This window comes from Zootoca vivipara, chromosome 16 (assembly GCF_965207765.1).
Source record: "Zootoca vivipara chromosome 16, rZooViv2.hap1.1, whole genome shotgun sequence".
NCBI classification, from domain to species: Eukaryota; Metazoa; Chordata; class Lepidosauria; order Squamata; family Lacertidae; genus Zootoca; species Zootoca vivipara.
This window is the reverse complement of record NC_142599.1, coordinates 26,084,959-26,109,752: the sequence shown is the minus strand read 5'-3', so window position 1 is coordinate 26,109,752 and position 24,794 is coordinate 26,084,959. Positions and strand designations below refer to the sequence as shown.

General features: G+C 46.5%; 2 protein-coding genes across 3 annotated transcripts in view; one reads left to right on the top strand and one right to left on the bottom strand.

Annotated features, from left to right (window-relative positions):
- Positions 1 to 8,474, bottom strand: part of F11R (F11 receptor) — a 31,629-nt gene extending 23,155 nt beyond the window's left edge. For both annotated transcript variants that reach the window (XM_060269935.2, XM_088659688.1), the window contains exon 1: positions 8,410 to 8,474. In XM_060269935.2, coding sequence (XP_060125918.1) covers positions 8,410 to 8,464 — 55 coding nt within the window. In that variant the 5' untranslated portion in view covers positions 8,465 to 8,474. The remainder of the gene's footprint in view (positions 1 to 8,409) is intronic.
- A 4,366-nt stretch (positions 8,475 to 12,840) lies between these two features.
- Positions 12,841 to 23,918, top strand: LOC118075884 (immunoglobulin superfamily member 11-like). The gene is made up of 7 exons (XM_088659687.1): positions 12,841 to 12,916; positions 15,834 to 15,994; positions 17,055 to 17,259; positions 19,641 to 19,796; positions 21,522 to 21,644; positions 22,316 to 22,472; positions 23,453 to 23,918. Exons 1-7 carry the CDS (start codon positions 12,841 to 12,843, stop codon positions 23,757 to 23,759), a joined length of 1,185 nt encoding a protein of 394 aa, XP_088515813.1. The 3' UTR covers positions 23,760 to 23,918.
- The last annotated feature ends 876 nt before the right edge of the window (positions 23,919 to 24,794 follow it).

Below are 24,794 nucleotides of genomic sequence, written 5' to 3'. Positions count from 1 at the left end.
CATTTCCCCCAGAGAGGCAAGGTATAACTATTTTAGAATGAGGGGGGGAAATGTCATTGAAACAAAAAAGGTGTCCTCTTTGTAATATAGACAACTTCATTTAGTGTACATTTGTAGCTGCCAGCAGGTGTTCAGCTGGAAACTGGATGGTAACTCCTATGGGTAGGGTTTTGATTTACCTCAGGGATGAGGACCAGCATGGTCAGGAATGATGGGAGCTGGAATCCAGCAAGATAGGTTCCCCATTAACCATCTCTGCTTCCCTACAAACCCTTCCTTTAGTGAGCTGAATATTTTTAAATTAGCCAGGACCAAAGCAGCGGGAAAAAATGAGGCAATCCCTGTGCCCTGACAGGACTTCTTGGAGTACTCATTTAAGCCTTCAAAACCAGTTTCCCCAGAGTTTAAAACTCCTTCCGACAGTGACTTTTTAGAGTCCAGCGACTTTATAGAGTCGCACCCTCATGCTTTCATGGCATTAGAAGCACTGAGAGTCACTGAGGTTTGGAAAAAAGGGTTTATTCTGCCTTTCATAGTCAATTAAAGTGCCGGGTTCAATTATCATTCTACACATTTTTGTGCATATGCGGCACCCCCAGAATGTAATCCCCCCCCCCCCGGATCGTATGTATGGTACTCAACACCCATTAAAAGCACCAGGAAACAGCAGAAACAACTCTGAATCCAAATGGGAAGGAAAGATCCCTAAAGGGAAGGGAGGAACATAAACAATGTTAACTCAGCTGGAAGGTCCTTTGGCTACTAAGGCCAGATCCAGTGGAAGATCAGTCAGCTAGCTAGCCCTTACAAATTTGAATTGAAAGTGTGTGGGGGGGAGAATACACCTGAGGCTATTTACATTGTTAGGGGGGAAATGGAGACAACAAAAAATAATAAAAAATTCCTTCCAGTAGCACCTTAGAGACCAACTAAGTTTGTCATAGGTATGAGCTTTCGTGAGCATGCACACTTCTTCAGATACACTGAAACAGAAGTCACCAGACCCTTAAGTATAGTCAGAAGGTGGGGAGGGGTATTACTAAGAAGGGTGGTGGGAATGGGTGATTGGCTGACAGGAGTGGTAAACCTGTTGACAACGACTGTTAACTGCAATTGGTTTTGCAGGAAAAAGCAAGGGGTGAGATGGCTAAAGATAGCTTTATCATGTATAATGAGATAAGAATCCAATATCTTTATTCAGGCCAGGTCCAGGTCTCTCCATGGTTTTAAGCTTGGTAATGATTTGCAATTCAGCAACTTCTCTTTCCAGTCTGTTTCTGAAATTTTTCAATAATAAGACAGCTACTTTGAGATCTTGTATAGAATGTCCTGGGAGATTGAAGTGTTCTCCAACTGGTTTCTCTGTCTTGTGATTCCTGATGTCAGATTTATGTCCATTTTCGTGCATGCACACAAAAGCTCATACCAATGACAAACTTAGTTGGTCTCTAAGGTGCTACTGAGGACCCAGGTGGCGCTGTGGTTAAACTACTGAGCCTAGGGCTTGCTGATCAGAAGGTGGCGGTTCGAATCCCTGTGACAGGGTGAGCTCCCGTTGCTTGGTCCCAGCTCCTGCCAACCTAGCAGTTCAAAAGCACGTCAAAATGCAAGTAGATAAATAGGAACTGCTACAGCGGGAAGGTAAATGGTGTTTCCATGTGCTGCTCTGGTTTGCCAGAAGCGGCTTTGTCATGCTGGCCACATGACCTGGAAGCTATATGCCGGCTCCCTCGGCCAGAGTCGGTCACGACTGGACACCTAATGGTCAGGGGTCCCTTTACCGTTTAAGGTGCTACTGAAAGGATTTTTATTTTATTTTTGGTTTCGACTACGTCAGACCAACACAGCTAGCTGCCTGTAACAAGTACTTTCATAGAGAGATATTTTTCTTCCTTAAATCACATCCACACCATACATTTAAAGCACATAGCCCCTGTTCCCCCCCCAGCAAGAATCCTGGGAACTGTAGTTTTTAAAAGACGCTTCAAATCGCAGCTCTTTGAGAGGTAAGCTACAGCTCTCAGGATTCTTAAGAAGAAACCATGTGCTTTAAACATACGTTGTGGCTGTGGCCGCAGAATGAGCTGCAATTCCCAGAGTGGGTTAACTAATCAACCCCTCCACCAAGGGAACACTGGGAACTGTAGCGCTGGGAGGGGAACAACCCTCAGCAAACTTAACAAACTACATTTCTTAGGTACAGGTAGGTAGCCGTGTTGGTCTGATATACAAGTTTGCATGCACACAAAAGCTCATACCAATGACAAACTTAGTTGGTTTCTAAGGTGCTACTTGAAGGATTATTATTATTATTATTATTATTATTTGTTTTGACTACATTTCTTAGGGTTCTTTGTGTTTAAAGTGACATGATACTGTTCTAGAAATGTATAGTGCAGGATGCTGTATTGCAGCAACGTCCACGGTCAACCGCGATCGACAGGTAGCTCTCCTATATGTCCCTGGTAGATCACGCGTTATTGTGGTTGATCGTGGGCAAGTAATGTCCCCGCCTGTGGTGCTGTGTGCAATAGTGATCGTTGCTGTTTGTGGTGAACGTCTTTTCTCATTCCTCCCCCCCACCCCAAAAGAAAAAGCTCAACAACTCTGGACAATCCTCCCTAAGAAACTCACTCTCCTCCTCCCTCCAATGACAATGGGTAGATCACTGGCAGTTATTTTATACTGGGAGTAGATTGCAGTCTCTTGGGAGTTGGACGTGCCTGCTGTATTGGGTAGGTGAGATGGGCTGTCTTAGATGATGGTCCAACCAGCTCAAATATTTGATGAGTGATCCAGCCCACAAGGGGGGGGGGGGGAGAGAGAGATCCTTCTCTGTGTAAAAAACAAACAACCCTCCCCAGACACAATTGCAACAGCGGAGCTTGGTAGATAATTAATCCATGGCGTTAAACAGTCCAACCCAGGCTATTTATTTATTTAAAATATATCCAGCCTCTTGGACCAGCAAGGAAGAAGAAGAAGAGAAAGGCTGAGTTCAGTCACAATCTGGGAAATGCAACTGTTCTATGAGGAAAGGTTGCAGTACTGTATTTGGGACTTTTTAGTTTAGAGAAAAGGTGAGTTAGAAGTTATGTTTATCACAACATTGAGAAATTGAAGAAAAGATTTTTTTTTCTCTCTGTGAACATCCAACGATGCTGAATGTTGGAAGATTCAGGACGCAATAACGTAATTCTATGAAACTCACTTCCGCAGGAGGCAGTGATTGCCGCCAACCTGGATGGATTTAGAAGAGGATTACACAAATTCATGGAGAGGAGAGGAGAGGCTAACGACACAATGGCCAGGCTCTGAGTCCCAGTTGCTGGAAATGGCATGACGGGATATTTGCTCTTGTGCTTGGGCCCTGTTTGTGGGACAAACAGGTCCCACTGAGACATCTGGTTGACCACTGTGAGAACAGGATGCTAGCTAGATGTGCCACTGGCCTCATCCAGCAATCTCTTCTTATATTATGTTCTAAATGCAACTCCACACTCTGTCCCCAAACATAATCTTGGGCACCAATTTTTCTCCACTCTCCAAGATGCAGAAAACCACTAGATATGGCAGAAATTCAACTATAAACAGAGCAAATGCCCTACATCAGCCTTTGCCTACCCTGGGGCCCTCCAGACGTTTTATAAGACTACATCACCCACCAAACCCTGCCAGCAACAACTTCTTTAGACCACCTCCTAAGGGGAAGGGGAGGATGATGGGAACTGTAGTCCAAAAGGGCCAAGCTGGCTGGGGGCTGCAGCCCAAAACAACTGGGAGCACCAGGCTAGTGCAGATTGACCCCCTGTAGTTTTGCATTCATCCTACACAACCCCAGAAAACGGTCGTGCTGCCTGACTAAAGAATGAGTGAGCCATACTGTGGAAACACCTAAAACACTCTTCCGAGTCATATATTAAAAAGACTTTTAAGAAAAAGACTCCCTTCCTCTGTAAAGGACAGAAAGGATCTATCCCAACATGAGCCACTGGAAATAATAGCCTAGTCTCCCAAACAGGTTTTCACTCCTTCTGAAGAATCCTTTGCCCATCACCAGCAGAGAGGGCCACACCTCCAAGGACAGGAAGGGATATTGAGAAGGCAAGTGGGTTGGGACAATGGCCTTAGTGAACTGGCTGACCTCATAGGGTTGCCATGAGGCTTGCTGAGGTCATGTATACCTGGCCATTTTTACCTACCCACATGCACACTGCGTTTCTCTTTCAATGCATGAATCATCAGACTGCTTTGTTTTATATTTTAACATTCATTGCGGGGGCTGGACTAGATGACTCTTCGGATCCCCTCAAACTCTACAATTCTGTGATTATTTCCTTGTTTATTTCATGTAGGTGGTGGCCTACATGGCTTTTCCTCCTCCTCATTTTACCGCCACAACAACCCTGTGAGGTAGGGTTTGGGCTGAGCAGCAGGGAAATGGGCCCAAGTCACCCTGTGAGTTTCATGGTCGAGTGGGAATTAGAACCCTGGTCTCCCAGATCCTGGTCCAAACACTAAACAGTACACCACACTGGTTCCCACAGATTAACATTACACCTAATAGTAAAACAAAAGATGGACGGGCTTCATTGCCAGGCAGAGTATGGTACCCCAAAGTCTTTAGAAAACTTCCTGTAAAAATAATATCAATTACTTGTTTCTCTCTCTGGAAGGCACCTCATGAGGGGCTGCCTTTAAGGTCTACTCAGAATCACCAGCGAACTTAAAATGCAGCTGTTGACACAGACTGGTGGAAAGGACACATTCTGCCAGTCTAAAACAACTCCACTGGCTTCTAGTAGTTCTGGGCAAGTGTTGAAGTTGTTTCCTAGAGCCCTCGCTCCACATTTTCCTGGCCTTCAGAGCCATCCGAGAACAGACCTATTCGCTTCTGGCAATCACCCTGATTATGGAGTAACATTCCCCAGCCTGCGGCCTACTCTGGAGGCCAGCAAAAGACTCTTTCAGTTGCCCCAGCCTTTTTTAGTTTCCCAATACCTTAAACTTTATCACAAGCAACTGTTGGTTGCAGAACCATTTTATTGCTGTTATATTTTTACCTTTTCTATGATGCCGCTTGTGTGTTCCTTTTTAATAAAAGATCATTGTAGGATTTCTGATTATCTTAAACTACTCCGAAAGTTTTTAATTGATTCCCTGCCTGCAACCCCAGATTGAGGATTATATGTTTAGTTTACTTAATTATTTTTATTTCACAGAATTTGTATACTGCCTGATTGTTTAAAAAACAACAACCCCAAAGCAGGTTACAAAAAGAATCAATCAATTAAACTATTTGTAAAATCAAATAAAACACTCAAAAGGTTAAAATCAGCGATGAACTAAAAACATATCATGATTCTACGTATCTGGGTAAAGGTAAAGGGACCCCTGACCATTAGGTCCGGTCGTGACCGACTCTGGGGTTGCGCGCTCATCTCGCATTATTGGCCGAGGGAGCCGGCATATAGCTTCCAGGTCATGTGGCCAGCATGACAAAGCCGCTTCTGGCAAACCAGAGCAGCACATGGAAACGCCATTTACCTTCCCGCTGTAGCAGTTCCTATTTATCTACTTGCATTTTGACGTGCTTTCGAACTGCTAGGTTGGCAGGAGCTGGGACCAAGCAACGGGAGCTCACCCCGTCACAGGGATTCGAACCACCGACCTTCTGATCAGCAAGCCCTAGGCTCTGTGGTTTAGCCCACAGCGCCACCTGGGTCCCTTTACGTATCTGGGTAGGCATGTGTAAACAAAGATGCTTGTAGCAGGTGCAGGAAGGACCCTACCTGATGTCAATAGGCTGGGAGTTCCAAAGTGTGGGTGGTGCTGCAGTAAAAGATTGATTTCTTACAAATGCAGAAAGGGTATTATGTAGCACCTGTAGCAGCGCCAGTTCGGCAGACTGAAGGAATCGCATGAGCATATATGGGGCAAGGCGATCTCACAGCTAATTCAGTCTCAAGTTGTTAAGGACAATAGCAACACCTTGCAACCTAATCCAAAAAGCAGCATTCAAGAAATAATTCTCAATTCCCACACCTCATCTCTTCCAGATTTAAGAGAGCCCTCTGCTTTCGCCTTTCCAGCATCTCCCCAACCAGAATATACAGAAACTTTACCAGCATCCCCCTGATTGCTTCTAAAACTGATCGTTGATCCCTTCCTCTCTCTTTTTTGGTCAATAACTATGCCACACATACACACACCTGCTGGAAAAGCACTCAGGAGCCTCTGAGCCAACAGATAACAGGCATCAGGTCCTCAGAACAGATCACGCCTTTATTAAAAGCTTTTAAAGCCCAGCGCAAGATGGACCTGTTTGGGTAGCTTGAAATGAATAGATCAGGGCATGGGGCACCCTGCCAGCTCACCGCTCATTAAATCCCAGGGTGTGGTTTAAACGAACACAGAAACATGATTCTGCTTGCCTTTACACCTCCTCCTGACAATCATTTTGTCAAGAAGGAAAAGAGTATAAAATTCAGGGCTGTACATACTAAGCCAAGACAGACCTGTTGTATCTGCAATTCCAGCCTGCGAAAGAAATTAGCAATAGACAGCTTGGGAAGAAAACAGTACATTTTGGTGCCAACACCACACACCAGGAGTAGCAAAGCAATCTACTCCTCCAAACCTCTCCCAAGGCCAACCGATGCCCTTCGAGAATTAAAGATAAGGAATTTGTACATGTACCAGCACAGAGGAGAACGAAAGGGACAGTGAGTCTATCTTTCAAACAATGATTCAACAAGGAAATATCGGTAAATTCTCTCCCATTGGAAGCACGGCAGGGCAACCACCATTTTAAGGCTTCAGCAACCAAGAGAGAAAAAGCAAAACACCTTTGTAAGTTTACAATTGAAGTTCTACAAACTCACATGGCATCACTATCTAAACACGAACTCGGCTCTATGTAAACTATCCGTCCATTTATCTGAAGCCAAAAAAATGAAATGGGCAACTGTGTGAGTAATTGAGCTGAATTAATATTAAAAAGGTACAGTTTCTATAGACCCAAAAAACAAATAAATGAAAGATAAAGGACCACAGAAAGGCAAAAAGAGGAAGAGATACAACAAAGAGTCTAGTGCTTTTTAAAAAATTTGGCCGTTTTATTACAGTACTGTATAAAAGTTTTTGTTGACTTGGGAATACTTTATCAGATCCCTAGAGCATGACCCTCTGTTATTAGGACATAGGTTGAAGGAAAAAAGCAGTCAAAGGTTCACCTTATGTTTACTCAGGATTGCTAATATGATGTTGCGATGATCAGCTACTGCTGCCCTATAAAGGGTCCTTTTGTCTGCATTCAAGCGCTCACTGAATTGTCACAAACTATTTTTTATATTCCACAGCTATTTAAATCCAACATTTATTTTTCTCCTCTTTACATCCGTATATCTGAGGATCACACACCATGCACTGAGGTGAACCGTGGTCCCCAAAAGCTAAGCACCGTAACAAAAGGTGTGACTCTTTAAGGTGCCACAAATCTCTTGGAGCACACCCACGACATCGTACATTTAAAGCACGTGGTATCCGCCAAATAATTCTAGGATCTGTAGTTTCTATCTCCTGGAACTGCAGTTCCCAGGATCCTTTGCTTGCACTGGTACAAACTCACACACCTATCCCTCTGGAGAAGATAACGGAAAGGAAGGTCGCACTGTGTATTTAACAAAACTACACAGACTTCTTTCCCACCTACAAAAGGGGATCAACACAAATGCTTTAAATACAATTTCCCTGTCTCAGGCTGCAAACTGAGGTGTTGAGAGAGCACCCCACTCAAAACAGGAGTGGCTCTTACTCCTGAGTAAACAGTCAGAGAAGATGGCTGGCACGACCTGCAATGAACCATGGTGGGGGGGGGGGGGAAATAAGCAATTCTGGGAAATGTGAGGTGTTGGCTTGAGCCAGAGAGGGCTTGGCAGGAACTCTGCTTGCTTCCCCTTTCCAAGGTCTGCCCAATCTGTTACACAACCCACAGGCAAGGAAGTGTACTTGCTGGGTTTTTTGCCAGGGGGAGGAAGGGGAGAGAAAGACTTAACATTTAAGAAATTTCATCCTTACAACCAAAGAGGTCACCAGCAGAAAATGGCTGGGAGTGGAGAAAGAGGAAAATGGTCAGGGTAAGGACTAGAAAACTATATTTTTAAAAAAGATTTTTTGCCAGTTTCCGGGTCCACTTTCTGCCTGAAACTCCCGAGAGCCGCTGCCAGTCAGTGTCGACAATATGGAGCGAGATGGACCCCAAGGTCTGGCTGCAAGTATAAGGCCGCTTCCTCTGGTCCTGAGCCCCACCTGGGAGGCTGCCCCAAATCTCCTTCCAGACCCACTCACCTGGGAAGTTCCTTCCAGCCCCCAGCCCCCCACTTGCACCCACTCCCTTTGCCTACTCACACAGCCCGGCGAAGAAGCAGCCCCACCAAAGCCAGCCCATCGCCGCCACCGCCATTGCCTCCTCCGCTGCGCAACCGACTGAGCAAGACCGGAGCGCAGCGGCACCCAGGTGAGCAGGAGCCCCTCCCGGATTGGCTGAGCGGGACGCCCGTCCCCGACTCCCCGCCCCGCCCGCACAGGTGAGGCGCTCCGCAAGGAAAGGCGCTCCGGAGGGGGCGTGGAAAAGACTCGCCCCGCCCTCCTCCTTGGAGTTTGCGTGGGAGGGGAGAGCGCCATCCTTTCCACGCCCACCCCCCCACCCCCCAGCATCGTCAATCAGGGCTTTCCCTCCTGCAAGGTAGCAAAGGAAATGCAGGATTCAACCCCCACCCCACCCGCTTTGGGGCAGGTCCACACCACGCCTGCAAAGTGCATCCAACGCGCATTTAGAGCGCATGACTTCCTTCAAGCAATCCTGCGAGCTGTAGTTTGTCATGAGTGCTGGGAATTGTAGCATAGTGAAGGGGGGGAGCTACAGTTCCCAGGATTATTTGGGGAAACCCGGGGGGGGGGTTAAATGTGCAAAGGTGAGACAACTCTTGTTTTGTTTCCTTATGAAGCAGATGTGGACGAGGGTTTCAAAAATCCAGGCGCCCTGATCCTTACCCCAACCAGGAGCAAAAAAATAAATTATGAAAATATTTTCACCTAGCCCTAGAGTTTAGGATATTGCTCCAAGTGTGTGTGTGCATTCATATTCAAGTACAGTATTTTCCAAAAGCTTGCTTTTCATAGGTGTATCCAGGATTATTGGGGGTGGGGGCAGGACACCCACTGTTACCATGTCTGGCTCTGTCTAGCAGATTTCGAACGACATGTGTCAACAACAATGTAGATTTGTATTTTAATCTGTTTTCAGTTTAGTGGTGGTTTTAAATTTTTGAAAGTTTTAAATGGTTGTTGATAGCTGTCTCTACCAATAATTTTATTGCTTTATTCTTTTTGTAAAGCAGCTTGATGTTTTGTTTGTTACAATCAAGCAGTGTATGTATAAATTTTATGAAATAAAGTGAGTAACCACCAAACCAAAGGGAGGCGTTTTTTTAAATACTGGTCTATAGAAATCCATGATTTGTATGCTGACTTTTCTAAAAGGTCTCTTTCCCAAATCTTTGAGATTGCATTGCAAGTATTTTAGGTTAATAGCAAATTCAGCCAGGAGGAGGACTATTCAGGTTTGGAGCCTCACAGGTGTGGGAATCTTAAAGTAACCCTCCACCCCTACTGCTGCCCCACTCTGGATTGGGGGGGGGGGGAGGTGCCTGGAATTTGCATCAGAAAGACCACTCCAAAGGGACTTAATTCCCCCACCCATGGTATTCATGTTTAGCTTAAAATCCAATTTGGTGAAGAATTTGAATTTACTCTTGGAATCTATCAATTGGGACTTGCTGCCCTCTGGTGGCTACTGTCAGTCACAGGCCACTGTGAAAAATGAAACCGTGGGCCAAATCCGCAGCCCTCGTAGGTGGCGGCTCATTGCCAACCTCCTCTCTGCTTTCTTTCTTTTCTAAGCATTTGTTTATCAAGGTTTTCAAAGTACTGGCAATACAAGATGCTCCAGGGGTGCCTGCACTAACAGATCTTGCTTCCCCACTAGGGTTTCCAAGGAAGCTCCAAGACATAACTTTGAGTCCACCACAGAGCATTATTTATTTATTTATTTATTCATTCATTCATTCATTCATTTCCCCCCCCCCCAGCTCCTGGGCGGCTTCCAACAAAGATTTAAAACACATTAAAATGTCACACATTTAAAACTTCCCTGAACAGGGCTGCCTTCAGATGTCTTCTAAATGTCAGGTAGTTGTTTATCTCTGACATCTGATGAGAGGGCATTCCACAGGGTGGGTGCCACTACCGAGAAGGCCCTCTGCCTGGTTCCCTATAGCTTTGCTTCTCGCAATGAGGGAACCGCCAGAAGGCCCTTGGCGCTGGACCTTAGTGTCTGGGCAGAACAATGGGGGTGGAGACGCTCCTTCAGGTATACTGGACCGAGGCCATTTAGGGCTTTAAAGGTCAACACCAACACTTTGAATTGTGCTTGGAAACATACTGGGAGCCAATGTAGGTCTTTCAAGACCGGTGTTATATGGTCCCGGTGGCCGCTCCCAGTCACCAGTCTAGTGGCCGCATTCTGGATTAGTTGTAGTTTCTGGGTCACCTTCAAAGGTAGCCCCACGTAGAGCGCATTGCAGTACCTAGTCCAAGCGGGAGATAACTAGAGCATGCACCACTCTGGCGAGACAGTAACGGCTCTGTATCTGCAGCTTCCAGCATCAACCCCCAAACTCACACACACACACCATTCTTCCATACACAACCCTACCTAGGATGATGTGGCATCCTTGTCTCTATGGTAATCCCTTGCACATTTTATATTTGTTGGAAGTCACCCAGAGTGGCCAGGGCAACCAAGTCAGATAATAAAATTGTTGCTGTTAGTATTATTATTATTTTCATACTTAACTGGTCAGCTAAGGCCATTACCTTAACAAAGGGACTGGTTGGGCTGGTTTAGCAGCCTATTCTGCTAGATTCTAAACCTTGCTGGATACAGGATCACAGACTTAGAAGGTATCCCTGGATAGCATCTAGACCAGGCATAGGCAACCTACCTTGGCTCTCCAGATGTTTTGGAACTACAACTCCCATGATCCCTGACCACTGGGCCCTGTTAGCTAGGGATCATGGGAGTTGTAGTTCCAAAACATCTGGAGAGCCAAGGTTGCCTATGCCTGATCTAGACTGACCCCTCAAAAAATCCCTTTAACACTACTATGCCCTGAAGATCAGCTAGATTAGAAGAAGCTGGAGACCTCTTGCTTTAAACAAAACAAAGCATAGGAACACAAAATACAGCCCGATACCAGGTCAGATCACTGGTACATTTAGCCCAATGTTCCCTACACTGACTGGTAGCAGCTTTCAATGGTTTCAGACAGGTATCATCTCCACCTCAAGATGCCACAGACTCAACATGGGACATGCAAAACAGATGCTCTATCCCTGAGCCATAGCCCTCCAAGGGGAGCTACACCAAGCCCACAAAAGAGCTGCCACTTTTATTCTGAGAAAACAGCCATACTGGCCAGGGCTCAGAAAGGCAGGTTTATGCCATGATAAATATGCTTTCAGGTGATACAAAATCTACCCCCCTCCCGTTTTTTGAAGTTGCTGCAGACTAGCACCAACTATCCCTCCAGAATTGTTATCCTTTTCCAGCAGCATGGCGGCAGAAACTAATACTGTACTCATTCTGCATTTGTAAGAAATTAGGGTTGTCATATTTCAAAAAGTAAAAACCAAGACACCCCCAAAATGTTGAGCTTTCCCCCCTGCCTTTGAAATCCTGGTAATGTCCGGAAGGAACTGGACATAGGCAGCCCTATAAAAAATCAAGTAAGAAAGTGAATTTTTAGCATGACAGCACCCAAACTTTGGAGTCCCCTGCCTGCTGACATCAGAAGAGTACTGTCAAAATACTCTTTTCGGCTCCCTGCTTAAAGTGCTTTTGTTAAGCCAAATCTGCCCAGATTCATAGATTGTTGACATGCATTTTAACCTGTTTCTAGTTTGCCACTGGTTTTAATTACTTTTTTTTTGGAATGTTTCCCATAGCTGTTTCTACTGATAATTTCGTTTTATTCTTTCCGTAAACTGTATTAGAGAGCTGTTGGGGTTTTTTATTCAATCAAGCAGTATATAAAGGTTATGAAATAACTACAGTGGTACCTCGGTTTATGAACACAATTGGTTCCGGAAGTCTGTTCATAAACTGAAGCGTTCATAAACTGAAGCGAACTTTCCCATTGAAAGTAATGGAAAGTGGATTAATCCATTCCAGACGGGTCCGCGGAGTACTCAACCTGAAGCGTACTTAACCCGAAGCATGGGTGTAATTGGTTCCGGAAGTCTGTTCATAAACTGAAGCGTTCATAAACCGAAGCGAACTTTCCCATTGAAAGTAATGGAAAGTGAATTACTGTAATCCGTTCCAGATGGGTCCGCGGTATTCGTAAACCGAAAATTTGTAAACCGAGGTGTTCATAAACCGAGGCTCCACTGTAAATATAATCCTTTGGTTCTGTTTTTTTAAAAGCACCATGCCAGAGGGATACACCTAACTTGGGAAAAGAGGCCATTCTTTGCCCCAAGGAGCCTACAGTTTAAATGCCTGTCAGTTGCCGTTGGAGGGATAGCCCAGGCAGACTAAGCAGGTTTTGAGTCTCTGGCCAAAGAAGGATGGGCGAATAGAGAAAAGCGGGGGGAGGGAGGTAGAGAGAGAGAAGGGGTGAGTTGTGGGGGGGGGGAGGGTGTTTCAAGGGTTTCAGGCTGGCAGAAGGCACCAAATGAGCTACGCTGGTGGACTGAGCTGACTGCTGCAGAGCAATGAGCCCTGGAAAGAAGGGCAAGCACTGGGCCAGAGCTCTACCTGGCTGGTGGATTCTCCTTGGCTGTGTAACAGGTACCAGGCAACAGGGATGGTGCAAAACAAGGGAGGTGGTTTTTTTCTTTCTTTCCAGGGGTTCAGCAGGGGGAAGAGAAACAGCCTCACTGGGGGGAACAAACCAAACTTGGCAGGCAGACCGAGCTAGGAAAATTTTTGGGGTCCTCTTCCATTCCGCTTGTGTCACATCCAAACCATTTAAAGCACTTTTAACAGGCACAGAGGGTGCTATGATCTATAGGTCTGAAAGGTCAGCACCCCCTTAACAAACTATAGTTCTCAGGATTCTTAGGGGGAAGCCATGATTGCTAATAGCATGTTGTATTATCTCTCTCCCCCCCCCTCCCCGGGCTGTATTTTAATAGATGTTTCTTTACACTGTTGGAATCATAGTTCCATTACTTTTCAGCTATAATCTTTTATGTTTTTAGCTATGGGTATTTTATCTGTGTGCGTTCCCCGCCCTTGAGTTGCCTTGAGTCCTGGAGAAAAGGTGGGGCGTAATTAAATGAATAAATAAATGCATAAATGCAATATTGTGGAATAGGAGTGCTTAAAATAAATGGTGCGGTGGGTATCACCTTGGTTTTACAGTGTTGGGGCTGGGGGCTGGCTTACAGCCAAGGTTGTAGTCCTGATAGCATTTTAAAAAATTTTAAAGGGTGGCAGATTTGGATCAGGGCCACGGTACTGAGAAAATTCAGGGTTAAGCCTTTACCCTATGGAAGCCTTGCTTCCTCATCCATACCAATTAGCAGCTTGGGAGGGTTGGTACAGTGGGAAAACAGTAGAACAATAATGGTTTGTTAAAAAAAGGCCCATCCCTGCCACTGTGGCCCCAATCCAACCCACGCCCCTTATTTTTACCAACAGTATAGTCACGGAGAAACAATTGGTTGTTGTGACTGGTGGGTTTCCCCCCCCTCATACTCAGAATCCATTTGTTGAAAGCTGTGAAGGTGCCACACACAGCTTAGGGGCCACCACAGAGAAGGCTCTCTCTGCTTGAGCCACCCCCACCCCCTGAGCATATGAGGGTGGTAGAACTACCAAGAGGGCCCCCTCTGCTGATTTCAGCACTCAGGAGGGTCTGTGGGGTGAGGGGGATAGGAAGTTGCTGCCAAGGAACTGGTGCCAACTGCTATCTTTGAAAACAGGTTGCTCGGAGATTGGGGAGGGGGGTTTAATGGAAGCTGCCTCAGCACCCAAAGGCTCTCACCGCCGTCTCTCAGGCACGTCCCATGACATCACCTGGTCCTTCTCAATTATCACCAATTACCTTGAGGAGATGTCACTGTTTCAGGCAGCTCCAATTAATTATCTAGCCTGAGAATTCAACCCGGGGACAGTTCCCATTCACCGCAATGCCTTCGCACTTCGCCTGGGGGAAGGAGAGAGGCAAAGAGAGAGAGAGGTCCCTTGGGAGGGGGACACACAGGCCCATTGTTCAGTAAAAAGCCGTCGCCACCACCCCACCCCCACCCCATCCAGCCACTCAATGCTCAGGCCTTTGGAGGAAGGAAGTGAAAAGTTCAGGAGCAGAGTCTCCCATGGCTCATTCCAACCCAGACTCCCCTTGGCACCATCTCTAAAGTGGGTCTTCAAGAGAAGGGGATGAGCTGTATCTGCCCTCTCCCAAAAAAGGCATTCTGTTGCCCCCAAGGAGACCCCCACTGTCATTTTTTTTTAAAAAAAATCCATTTACATTTCCCCCTCATTGGCTTCGCCTGTGGGTCTTCCACAGAGCCAGTGTGGTAGACTCATAATCTGGGGAACCGGGTTCGCTTCCCCGCTCCTCCACATGCAGCTGCTGGGTGACCTTGGGCTAGTCACACTTCTCTGAAGTCTCTCAGCCCCACTCACCTCACAGAGTGTTTGTTGTGGGAGAGGAAGGGAAAGGAGAATGTTAGCCGCTTTGAGACTCCTTCGGGTAGTGATAAAGTGGGATATCAAATCCAAACTTTTCTTCCACTGTGATGCCACGGTGCCAAAAGTTTTTTTTATTTGTTGTCCCCAATATGTCCAACAACATCTGGAAGACCAGAGGTGTCTCATTGCTGTCCCTTTATAACATCCAGTTATAGGCCTTGTCCCCAATAAGTCTCTTTTCTTGCAGGAACTAATGATTACTGAATTCAGGCTTGAGAAAAAAAGGAGGGGAAAAGGCGGGGGAATGATAAACTTTAAATGTACAAAGTTGAGAGTGGTGTAAATTCCAGATCTTTAAACACAACCTTCGCCAGCCAGATGTTATTCTGGTGTTGTTTGAACCAGAATGACCATTAGTCCCGACCACCATGCCAAAAACCCAAAGGGCACCAGGTTGGCGAAGGCTACTTAATAACTTTAAAAGGGCCTTGCTGAATCGTAAGACGAGGATGCTGGATTCAACCAACCGCCCTTCCAGTCCAGGATCCTGTTCTTACAGTGGGAAACCTTCAAGGAGGACCCAAGCATAGTCTCTCCATCATGGCTGGCAGCTATTGATGTCCTTCTCTGTCAATTTGTCCCATCCTCTCTTTTTTATTATTATTATTTTTTATTAAAGGTTTTCTCAGTTTACAAAGACATGAGCAGTGTCTCTCATAGCATTTTTACAGATCAGTTGCAATTGTTGAGACATTGGGGATCCCATCCTCTTTTAAAGCCATCCAAGCCAGTGGCCATCCCTGCCTCCTGTGGGAAGGAGTTCCACAGTTTAACCGTGTGCTCTCCGCGAAGAAGGACTTTCTTTCGTCTGTCCTGACCCTTCCAACATTCAGCTTCATTGGATGCCCACGAGTTCTATTGTTAGGAGAGAGGGATAAATGTTCAGATCAAGCCTCGTGTAGTCTAGCCTTCTATCCAAGACATCCCAAATGCCAGCAAGGCCCAGGGGCAGCGGAAAGGTCCATTTCTGAGCATCCCTGAGCCTCCTTCTCTCTCTCTCTCTCAGTCTCAGGGGCTGTGAAGGTCTCCGTGGTAGCTGATAGCATCCAGGTTGTGCAGGGAGGGAGTGCCCTCCTGCCATGCTCTTTCCGCACCACAGCACCCTTGAACCACCTCAATATCATATGGACCATCATTCCATCTGCGGACCCCAACCGCCCTCAGCAGGTGAGATCAAGCTGTCGGGGGGGGGGGTGTGTCATTCCCCCAACTCACCCGTTTTGGAATTTGCAGTCCTTCTGCCCCGAGGTTTCAGGTGCCTGTGATATCGTTCTAACATACATCTTTGAGGGCAAAGACTTGAATCTCACCATGATGGCTCCGAGGCTGATGGTGGCCCTTGGAATATTAGAACTCTAATTCTCATCGTGCCAAAAGGAGAGGCAGTGTCATCTAGTGGTTAGAGCAGCACGCGCCAACCTGAAGCTCTCCAGATGCTTGAGACCACAAGTTGCTCCTAGCCAGTATTTTGCAGTATTTACGCATTCCTTCGAAGTACATACACCACATCTCCAGACAGCAGGATCAATGTCTCCAAGATGCTCTTCCAGCCTCTGGATTTATCTCCCCGTTTCTGTTCCAAAACTGCCTCTTCCAACCTGAGACATTCAAATCACTCTCCAGAGAAATTGCCAACTGTTTCCTAACCATTAGGTCCCCTTTGATGAAAGATCTGCCAATCAGCCTTGGTAGGGTTGCCAGACCTGACCTGAAATCTCCAGGTTTGCCTAGCCCCCTTCAGGTGGGACGGCTTGAATCTCCAGGTGGGCAACAGTGCCTTTAAAAAAAAAACTTTTATTATGCATGCAGTTTGCAAGCTTCAGCTTGGTAGGAGCCAGCTGAAAATTATAGCACGGGCTCTCCACGGTCTTCCCTCCTCGCCTCTCCCAATTAACCTCCGTCTCCAGGGTTCACTGGTGGGAGGGAGTGCAGAATCACCAGGGGCCACTCTAGCTCTCAGGTTTGGGCCATAAAATCTCAGGGTCTGGGATATTCCTGACCCAGGCAATCCATTGACAAGCAACATCCTAAACAAAAGGTAGTTTAAGTCCTGTAACAGGTGCCCAAGAAAGCCAAGGCCCAGCACAACCAAACAGAGAGTCTAGACTTTCACTCACCTGCCCACCTTGAAACTGCCTCAATGTAGTGTCCTCTTAACTTCACTGTCATCTCTCGCTTTGAGCATCCTTGGACCGTCATCTCACTTGACCATTCCTCTGCTCTGCAGGTCCTTGCCTATGAGCAAGGTGAGGTGGTGGAGAGCATCTCCCAGTACACAGGCCGGGTGGGCTTTGCTTTCTCGCCCACCAAGAGTGCCACCATCATCTTGAACGACACACGGAGCTCGGACAGTGGCAGGTACCAGTGCAGCGTGATGAACCCTCCAGACGCTGCCACGCCCAACATCGGGGTCATCCAGCTCACTGTTTTTGGTATGGCTGCTCCCACATCCTTCATTCTCAGCTCCCTCACAAGCACAAGGCTAGGCTTGTCTCTAATAATAATAATAATAATAATAATAATAATAATAATAATTACCCCGCCCATCTAGCTGGGTTTCCCCAGCCACTCTGGGCGACTTACAGCACATAGAAAATGGTAAAACATCAGACACTAAAAATTTCCCCTTCAGGTGTCTTCTAAAAGTCAGATAGTAGTTGTTTATTTCCTTGTAATCAGATAGGAGGGCATTCCACAGGGCAGGTGCCACTACTGAGAAGGCCCTCTGCCTGGTTCCCTGTAACTTCACTTCTCGCAGTGAGGGAACCACCAGAAGGCCCTCGGAGCTGGACCTCAGTGTCCAGCGATGTGGGTGGAGATGCTCCTTTGGGTATACTGGGCCGAGGCCCTTTAGGGCTTTAAAGGTCAGCACCGACACTTTGAATTGTGCTCGGAAACGTACTAGGAGCCAAACATCTCAGATGTGGGGAGGAACCGTGTTCTGCCGGTTCTGCCGTGATGCCAGTTAATCTAAATCTAATGATTTATCACCTGACCCTCTTCAATAAAACCTTTTGGTGAAATTTATACCTGGGTAGCTAATCGTGATGCTAGAATACCTCCCTCTAAAAAGAAATGGAGAAAGTTATAAATTAACTGGTCCCTGAAGATACTCGGGCTTGGCTGTTGAAGAACGTACCCAAGGGACGGATTCAGTGGAGGCTGGTCCATTAGGGAAACTCACCAACCTCTGCTCCTCCAAACCCACCTGCCCTCTTTCTCACAGGCAGCCCAGTGGGTGCCTCTGGGCACCTGCTTCCTCCTCTTTTGTTTCAGTGTTGCCCTTGTAGATAAAACTCAAATTAGACCACGTTCTTCTCCCAAAGAATCCTAGGAAGTATAGTTTGCTAAAGGTGCTAAGAGCTGTTAGGCAATCGCAATTCCCCTCCCAGAGCTACAGCTCCCAGAATGGTTTAACAATCAACCCCTCCTCACAGGGAACTCTGGGAACTGTAGCACCATAAGGGGAATAGGGATCTGCTCTCAACATACTATAGCTCCCAAGATTCACTGGAGGAAGATATGACTGTTTAAAGTGGTATCACAATGCTTTAAATGTATGTCCAGTATGGCCTCGGTCCAGTATAACTGAAGGAGCGTCTCCTCCCCCCAATCGTTCTGCCCGGACACTGAGATCCAGCGCCGAGGGCCTTCTGGCGGTTCCCTCGCTACGAGAAGCCAAGTTACAGGGAACCAGGCAGAGGGCCTTCTCGGTAGTGGCGCCCACTCTGTGGAATGCCCCCACCAGAGGTCAAAGAGAATAACAATTACCAGACCTTTAGAAGGCATCTTAAGGCAGCCCTGTTTAGGGAAGCTTTTAATGTTTGATGGATTTCTGTATTTTAGTATTTTGTTGGAAGCCGCCCAGAGTGGCTGGGGGAACCCGGCCAGATGGGCAGGGTATAAATAATAAATTATTATTATTATTATTATTATTATTATTATTATTATTATTATTATTATTATTATTATGTCATGAATGTGGCCTCAGTTGGCTCCATCTATTATTTGCTTAGGCTCCATCTACCGTGGGTCTCCTTGCTTTCTGACTTCACTCCCATGACTAATCTGTAGTCATTTGCAAGTGAGGTATCTTCATAATATAATATATTTCTGCGGTGTCTCAGCCCTTGCAGATTTCACAAGATCTATCCCAATGCCAGTAGTAAATGCCAGAGATGTAATTCTACTCATGCAGATGTTAATTTATATACTTTGGTCTCGTCTTAGCGTTAACAAGTTTCCTGGAACATAATCTTAGACAAAATTAAAGAAATAACAGGATAATTTTTTTCCCAACCAACCAAATTCAAAGAAAAATCTTATGGGATACCTGAGGTATAAACTGTTAATATCAATTTATTATTTAATTTACTTGCTATTGTTAGAATTTGTGCAACTCCTCACTCCCAAATCACAGGCTGGTTAGGAAAAATAGGATACTACAGCTCCTGATCAAACCAGCATTTTCCTGGAAGTTATCAAAACGAACAAATCAATTGAAAAACGCTAATGGTTGGTTAATGTTTAGATAACGAATTTCAAAACAAAAGCAAGCGGCATGTGCGCCATCTGTAATATTACTTTGGGCTTTTATTCTAGTTAGCATATCAAACATTTGGTTTTCATTACCTTTTTTTTAAAAAAAAATTCTAAATATTGCCAGGCCTCTACATAATCTTCATTTGGAACGATTTCATTATTGTCATCTTTAAAATATTTGAGTATTTTAAAAGCGAGAATCGTCCTCTCTGAAGAAATGGGGCTTGTGAGTCTGAACTGGACTTCCTCTTATTCTGTGTCCCTCCCCCAGTGCCTCCCTCTCGTCCCATGTGCTCCAGCGAGGGCGACAGCGAGGAGGGCGGAAGCCTCCAGTTCTCGTGCACCGTGGATGAAGGGATGCCCACCCCCACGTTCACCTGGGAGAAGATCCCACCAGATGCGCAACCTCTGATGATGAGTTTTGAAGGTAACAAGAAGCCGAGAGAGGCGGTGTTCAACAGCTGCTGGTCCCAGTACGAGTAGGGCAAGCAGCAAAATGATAGGAGGACTTTTATTTGATTTAAGGTTTGCGAAGGGATGTTATATATTGTTGCATGCACCCTAACGGCCAGGCTGCAAGATTCTCCAGGGGTTCCTGTGCATACCCAGGTTCAGTTTCCTTGGAATGAAGAGAGATGGTGGTATCTTTAAGGTGCATGGTTTAATTCTCACAAAAATGCAAACCCCAGCATAGGAGGGAGGGACTCGCAGCATTAACGCCCCAACAAATATAGCTTCCCCATTAGGTTTCCAGGGGAGCCCCCAGGTACAGCACAGAGCACATATTTCTGAGTCTCCAGCTTCCAGCATCAGTCCCAAACTCTTGCCCACAGCTCTCTCAAACGCAGGCCCTTTTTCTTGGCCTATTGTTCCCCATTCTTTTCTTTTTAAAATTTATTTATTTGGTTTTTCAGATTAAAATTTTACAATCACATACCCAACAGAGCACCCCTATTTAGGGAAGCTTTAATGTTTAATAAATTATTGTATTTTAATATTTCTGCTGGAAGCCGCCCAGAGTGGCTGGGGAAACCCAGCCAGATGGATGGGGTATAAATAATAAAAGTATTATTATTATTATTATTATTATCATCATCACCATCATCATCATCATCATCATAACATACAACATAAAAACATGATTCCAAAGAATCTCCTTCCTCGCCTTTGTGGGTCCTATTGTCAATAATTTCCTCCTGCATCTTTTATAATAATCCAAATCGTTTACCTCTCCATTGTGTCCAAAATTCACCATTAAACTACAATATTTTAGCTGTTTGCAATGGTTTGTAAGATAAAATATAACTTTCCCCCGGTCTTTATCAAAATTTTGGTCTCCCCGATTTCTGATTCTTCCAGCCATTTTAGCCATTTCAGCATAATCCGTCAAGTTAATCTGCCATTCTTCTCGGGTAGGGACTCTATCTTCTTTCCCATCTCTGGGCCAATAACAATCAGGAAGACCAAAATTTTAATAAGGAATGGGGAAGATATTGTTCTCCGTTCGAGGATGATGTGGCATCCAGCCAGGTGAGTTGGGAAAACTTCGATATGGTAAAACTGGCCAGCCCAAATACACTTAAAAAACGGGATCTCGTATTGGTGGATCAGCAGCTATTAACTTCTAAGCAACAATATTTTTGTTGTTGTGATGATTATTAGTTGTCTAACTCTATTAAAAATCAATTTAGAGCAGCACCACACAGGGATTTTGTACTGCAGCTCCAATACACCCCCAGCCCCGACCATGCCAGCCGGGGGTTGATGGGAATTGTGGACTATAAAAGCATCAGGAGGGCAGCAAGCTAAGGAAGCCTGATTTGGAAGACGAAACGTCCCAAAGTGCTGAATCCAAGGGTTTATCCAATCTAGGCTACGGATCCTCCCTTGTTCTTAACACACACATACACACAAACTTCCCACTGCCTCATTATTCCGGGAACAAGAATGCATCTTTTGACACCCATTCATCTCAGCCAAGCTTTGAAGAATTCTCCTAAGGGGACGCAGTGGCGGGTCAACTCCTGCTCACATTCATGTAATACAGATGAGGGTCCTATGCTGATTGTGATTGGGGTTGGGGTTGGGGAGGAGTTACTTCCCATTGCTAATTTCCCCTTTCTCCTCCGGCTCCGGCCCTCTCGTTGGGCAGATGGCAAGCGTGCCCTCCTGACCTTGCAAAACCTGACGACGCAGGCCTCGGGCCTTTACCGCTGCACGGCCTCCAACATGCTGGGCTCCACCTCCTGCGTCCTGGAGCTGCGTGTTCACGTCAGTGAGTATCGCCAGGGTCTGGAAAGGGCCGGGGTCTAAGCTGGTGCCCTCAGCTGCAGATCCAGGAGATTCACATGGCATGGCTTCATTGCACCAAGGCGTCCATCTTTGAATATGCCTAGGACTCCCCCCCCCCGATGTACTTGCCTATATTATCAATTATTATTGGTGTTGTTATTACAATTTATTACCTGCCCTTCAACCCGGGGTGGGTGACGACAATTTAAACACAATTCTTAAAAGCCGTTTGGAATAGGTCCTAAAATATATGCATCTCGGGTGTTAGCTCTGCACAGGTAAGTGGAGTTAAGATTGCAGACAGAGCTATGGATCAGGCAGGCTCCCAGTTGAAGCTCTGTTGCCGCTATCCAAAGGCCCCCCATCTTTTTCCTGCAATAAGGTGGGGAAGTTCCACTCTCCCAGAGTTTAGGACCATTCCCAGTTACCTCTTCCGTACAACTGTTAACTCTGTCCTCCTTGAGATCTAGAAACCCTACTAGGCTTGGCTGTAGCTAGGGGCAAGACGGCGGTCTTCAGCCAGCCTTCCCCAACGTGGTGCCCTCCAAATGCTCTCGACTACATTTCCCATCAGTCTCAGCCAGCAGGGATAACGGGGCTGATGGGCGCTGTGAGTGGCCATTCTCTCATCCTGTTTCCTTTGCTGTATTCCAGCCTCACATGGCACCACCTCCCTCGCAGTGGGGATCAGCCTCGTGTTCACGATGGGCCTGGTGCTGATGACGCTGTTTGCACTGGTGTTGTGGCTGCACCATCAGAGCGTGGAGAAGCAGAGAGAGCTGGAACAGGACAATGCACGCAAAAAGCACAGGTAAATCAATGCAAGGGCCAATGTGGGCTAGCATGCTTCTTGGACTAGGATCAGCGCAGACCTCTGAATTGCAACCAGGAATAAATAATAATAATAATAATAGTTTATTTATACCCCACCCATCTGGCTGGGTTTCCCCAGCCACGCTGGGCGGCTTCCAACAGAAGTATTAAAATACAATAATTTCTTAAACATTAAAAGCTTCCCTAAACAGGGCTGCCTTCAGATGTCCTCTAAAAGTCTGGTAGTTGTTTTTCTCTTTGACATCTGGTGGGAGGGCGTTCCACAGGGCGGGTGCCACTACCGAGAAGGCCCTCTGCCTGGTTCCCTGTAACTTGGCTGCTCGCAGAGAGGGAGCTGCCAGAAGGCCCTCGCGCTGGACCTCAGTGTCCGGCCTGAGCAACACGGGTGGAGACGCTCCTTCAGGTATACTGGACCGAGGCCGTCCTCGGTCACCTACCATTTGGGGTATTATACACAAGGCGCATTTGTAGCATACATTTAGAGCACTACAATAACACTTTAAACCATCAAGGCCCCTCCACCCCTAAAAATAAATAAATTCTGGGAGCTATAGAAGTGCCTCTCCCCCAGAACCTCAAGCCTACACCACTCACCTCCAAGCTGATAATCCTCTCCACTCCTTTTGAAGTGCCTCTTCCTGCATCTCACCCTGCTCATCTTCTAAACCACTAGGTTCCAAGAACTATGGAACAGCCACTGCTGTTGCCATCCTTCAGACCACCTAAATAAAGCTTGTGAAACAGTTTTAGGGGGACCCCCTAGACCAGGCTTCCTCAAACTCGGCCCTCAAGATGTTTTGAGACTACAATTCCCATCATCCTTGACCACTGGTCCTGCTAGCTAGGGATCATGGGAGTTGTAGGCCAAAAACATCTGGAGGGCTGAGTTTGAGGAAGCCTGCCCTAGACTGAGCCCTAGTGTTTCAAATGTGGCTAACCTTGACTGTTGCTCCGCAGGACAGACAGCTTCACATTGGGGCGCCTGATCGTTGTAAAGAATCCTTCTGGAGCCAACCCTGCGGCCAGCCCCGTCACCAAGCCCCTCTGGATCTTCACCAGCTCCACTCCCAACACCACCTATGCTCATCGTGAATGGAGGCCCGAGCAGGGGAACCTCAGCCAGGCCACACTTCCAGGTGGCCCACGGCAACCCTGGGGGAGATGGAGAAGCAACAGCCTCTCTGAGGAGCAGGGGTCTTCGTCCGGAAGTGAGGAGGGGAAACAGCCAGGTCCTTTCCCAAAACCCAGAGGATTCCTGGTCTAGGAACACCCACAATGGATGACCCTCTGCATGGATAAACTCCACCTGAGCAAAGGGACAGAACTTTAGGGGTGGGGATTAGAAATTGCCCTGGGGAGAGATCTGACAAGTTTGGGGCTGTGTGTGAATTCTGCGCTTTAATAACAATCACCATCCACCAGACCTTGCACTTTGTTTTGACCATTTGGCTCAGGGAAATGGCACCAGCTGGGTTAGTGTATCTAACCTAGAAGCGCTAGGTAACGGCTCTCCCATTTTATGCAAGCCAAAATATGTTGGGTGAGAATATAATTAGCGTAAGACACAAACACACACACAAGTACTTTTTGTGCTCTGATCTCCAACTATTTGGTGCAAGGGTTGTGTGAAATTTCCACGTCCTTAGCTAGTGTCCTGGTGTAGAGAAAGGCTGTGTGGAAGGACACATGCTGTGCATGCAGAAGGAACCAGAATCAATGTCTGGACTCTCCACCTAAGGCAGGGAAATGTATTTGTTTACTGCATTTATATCACACCTTTTTCTAAGGAGTTTAAGGTGGTATACATGGCTCTCCCCCTCTCCTCATTTGATCCCCACAAGAACCCTGTGAGGTAGGTTAGTATAGGCTCAAGGTGGCCCAGAAAGTTTCATGGGCAAGTGGGAATTTGAACCCTGGCCTCCCAAGGTTCTAGGCCAACACTCTAACCACTACACCACACTGGTGTATGGTGTTATAACAACAACACTGTTGCAACCACTTTGGTTCAGACCATGACCTAGTAGTGGGTCATACAACCAAGGGTTGTCTAGTCCAGTGTTTCCCAACCTCGGCCCTCCAGCAGTTTTTGGACTACAACTCCCATCATCCCTAGCTAGCAAGACCAGCGGTCAAGGATGATGGGAACTGTAGTCCAAAAGCAGCTGGGGACCCAAGGTTGGGAAACACTGGTCTAGTCCAACCCCTTGCAATGCAGGAACCGCAGTTAAAGACAGATCGCCATCCAACCACTGTTAAACAACATCCAGGGTAGGAGAGCCCACCACCTTTTGAAGGACTT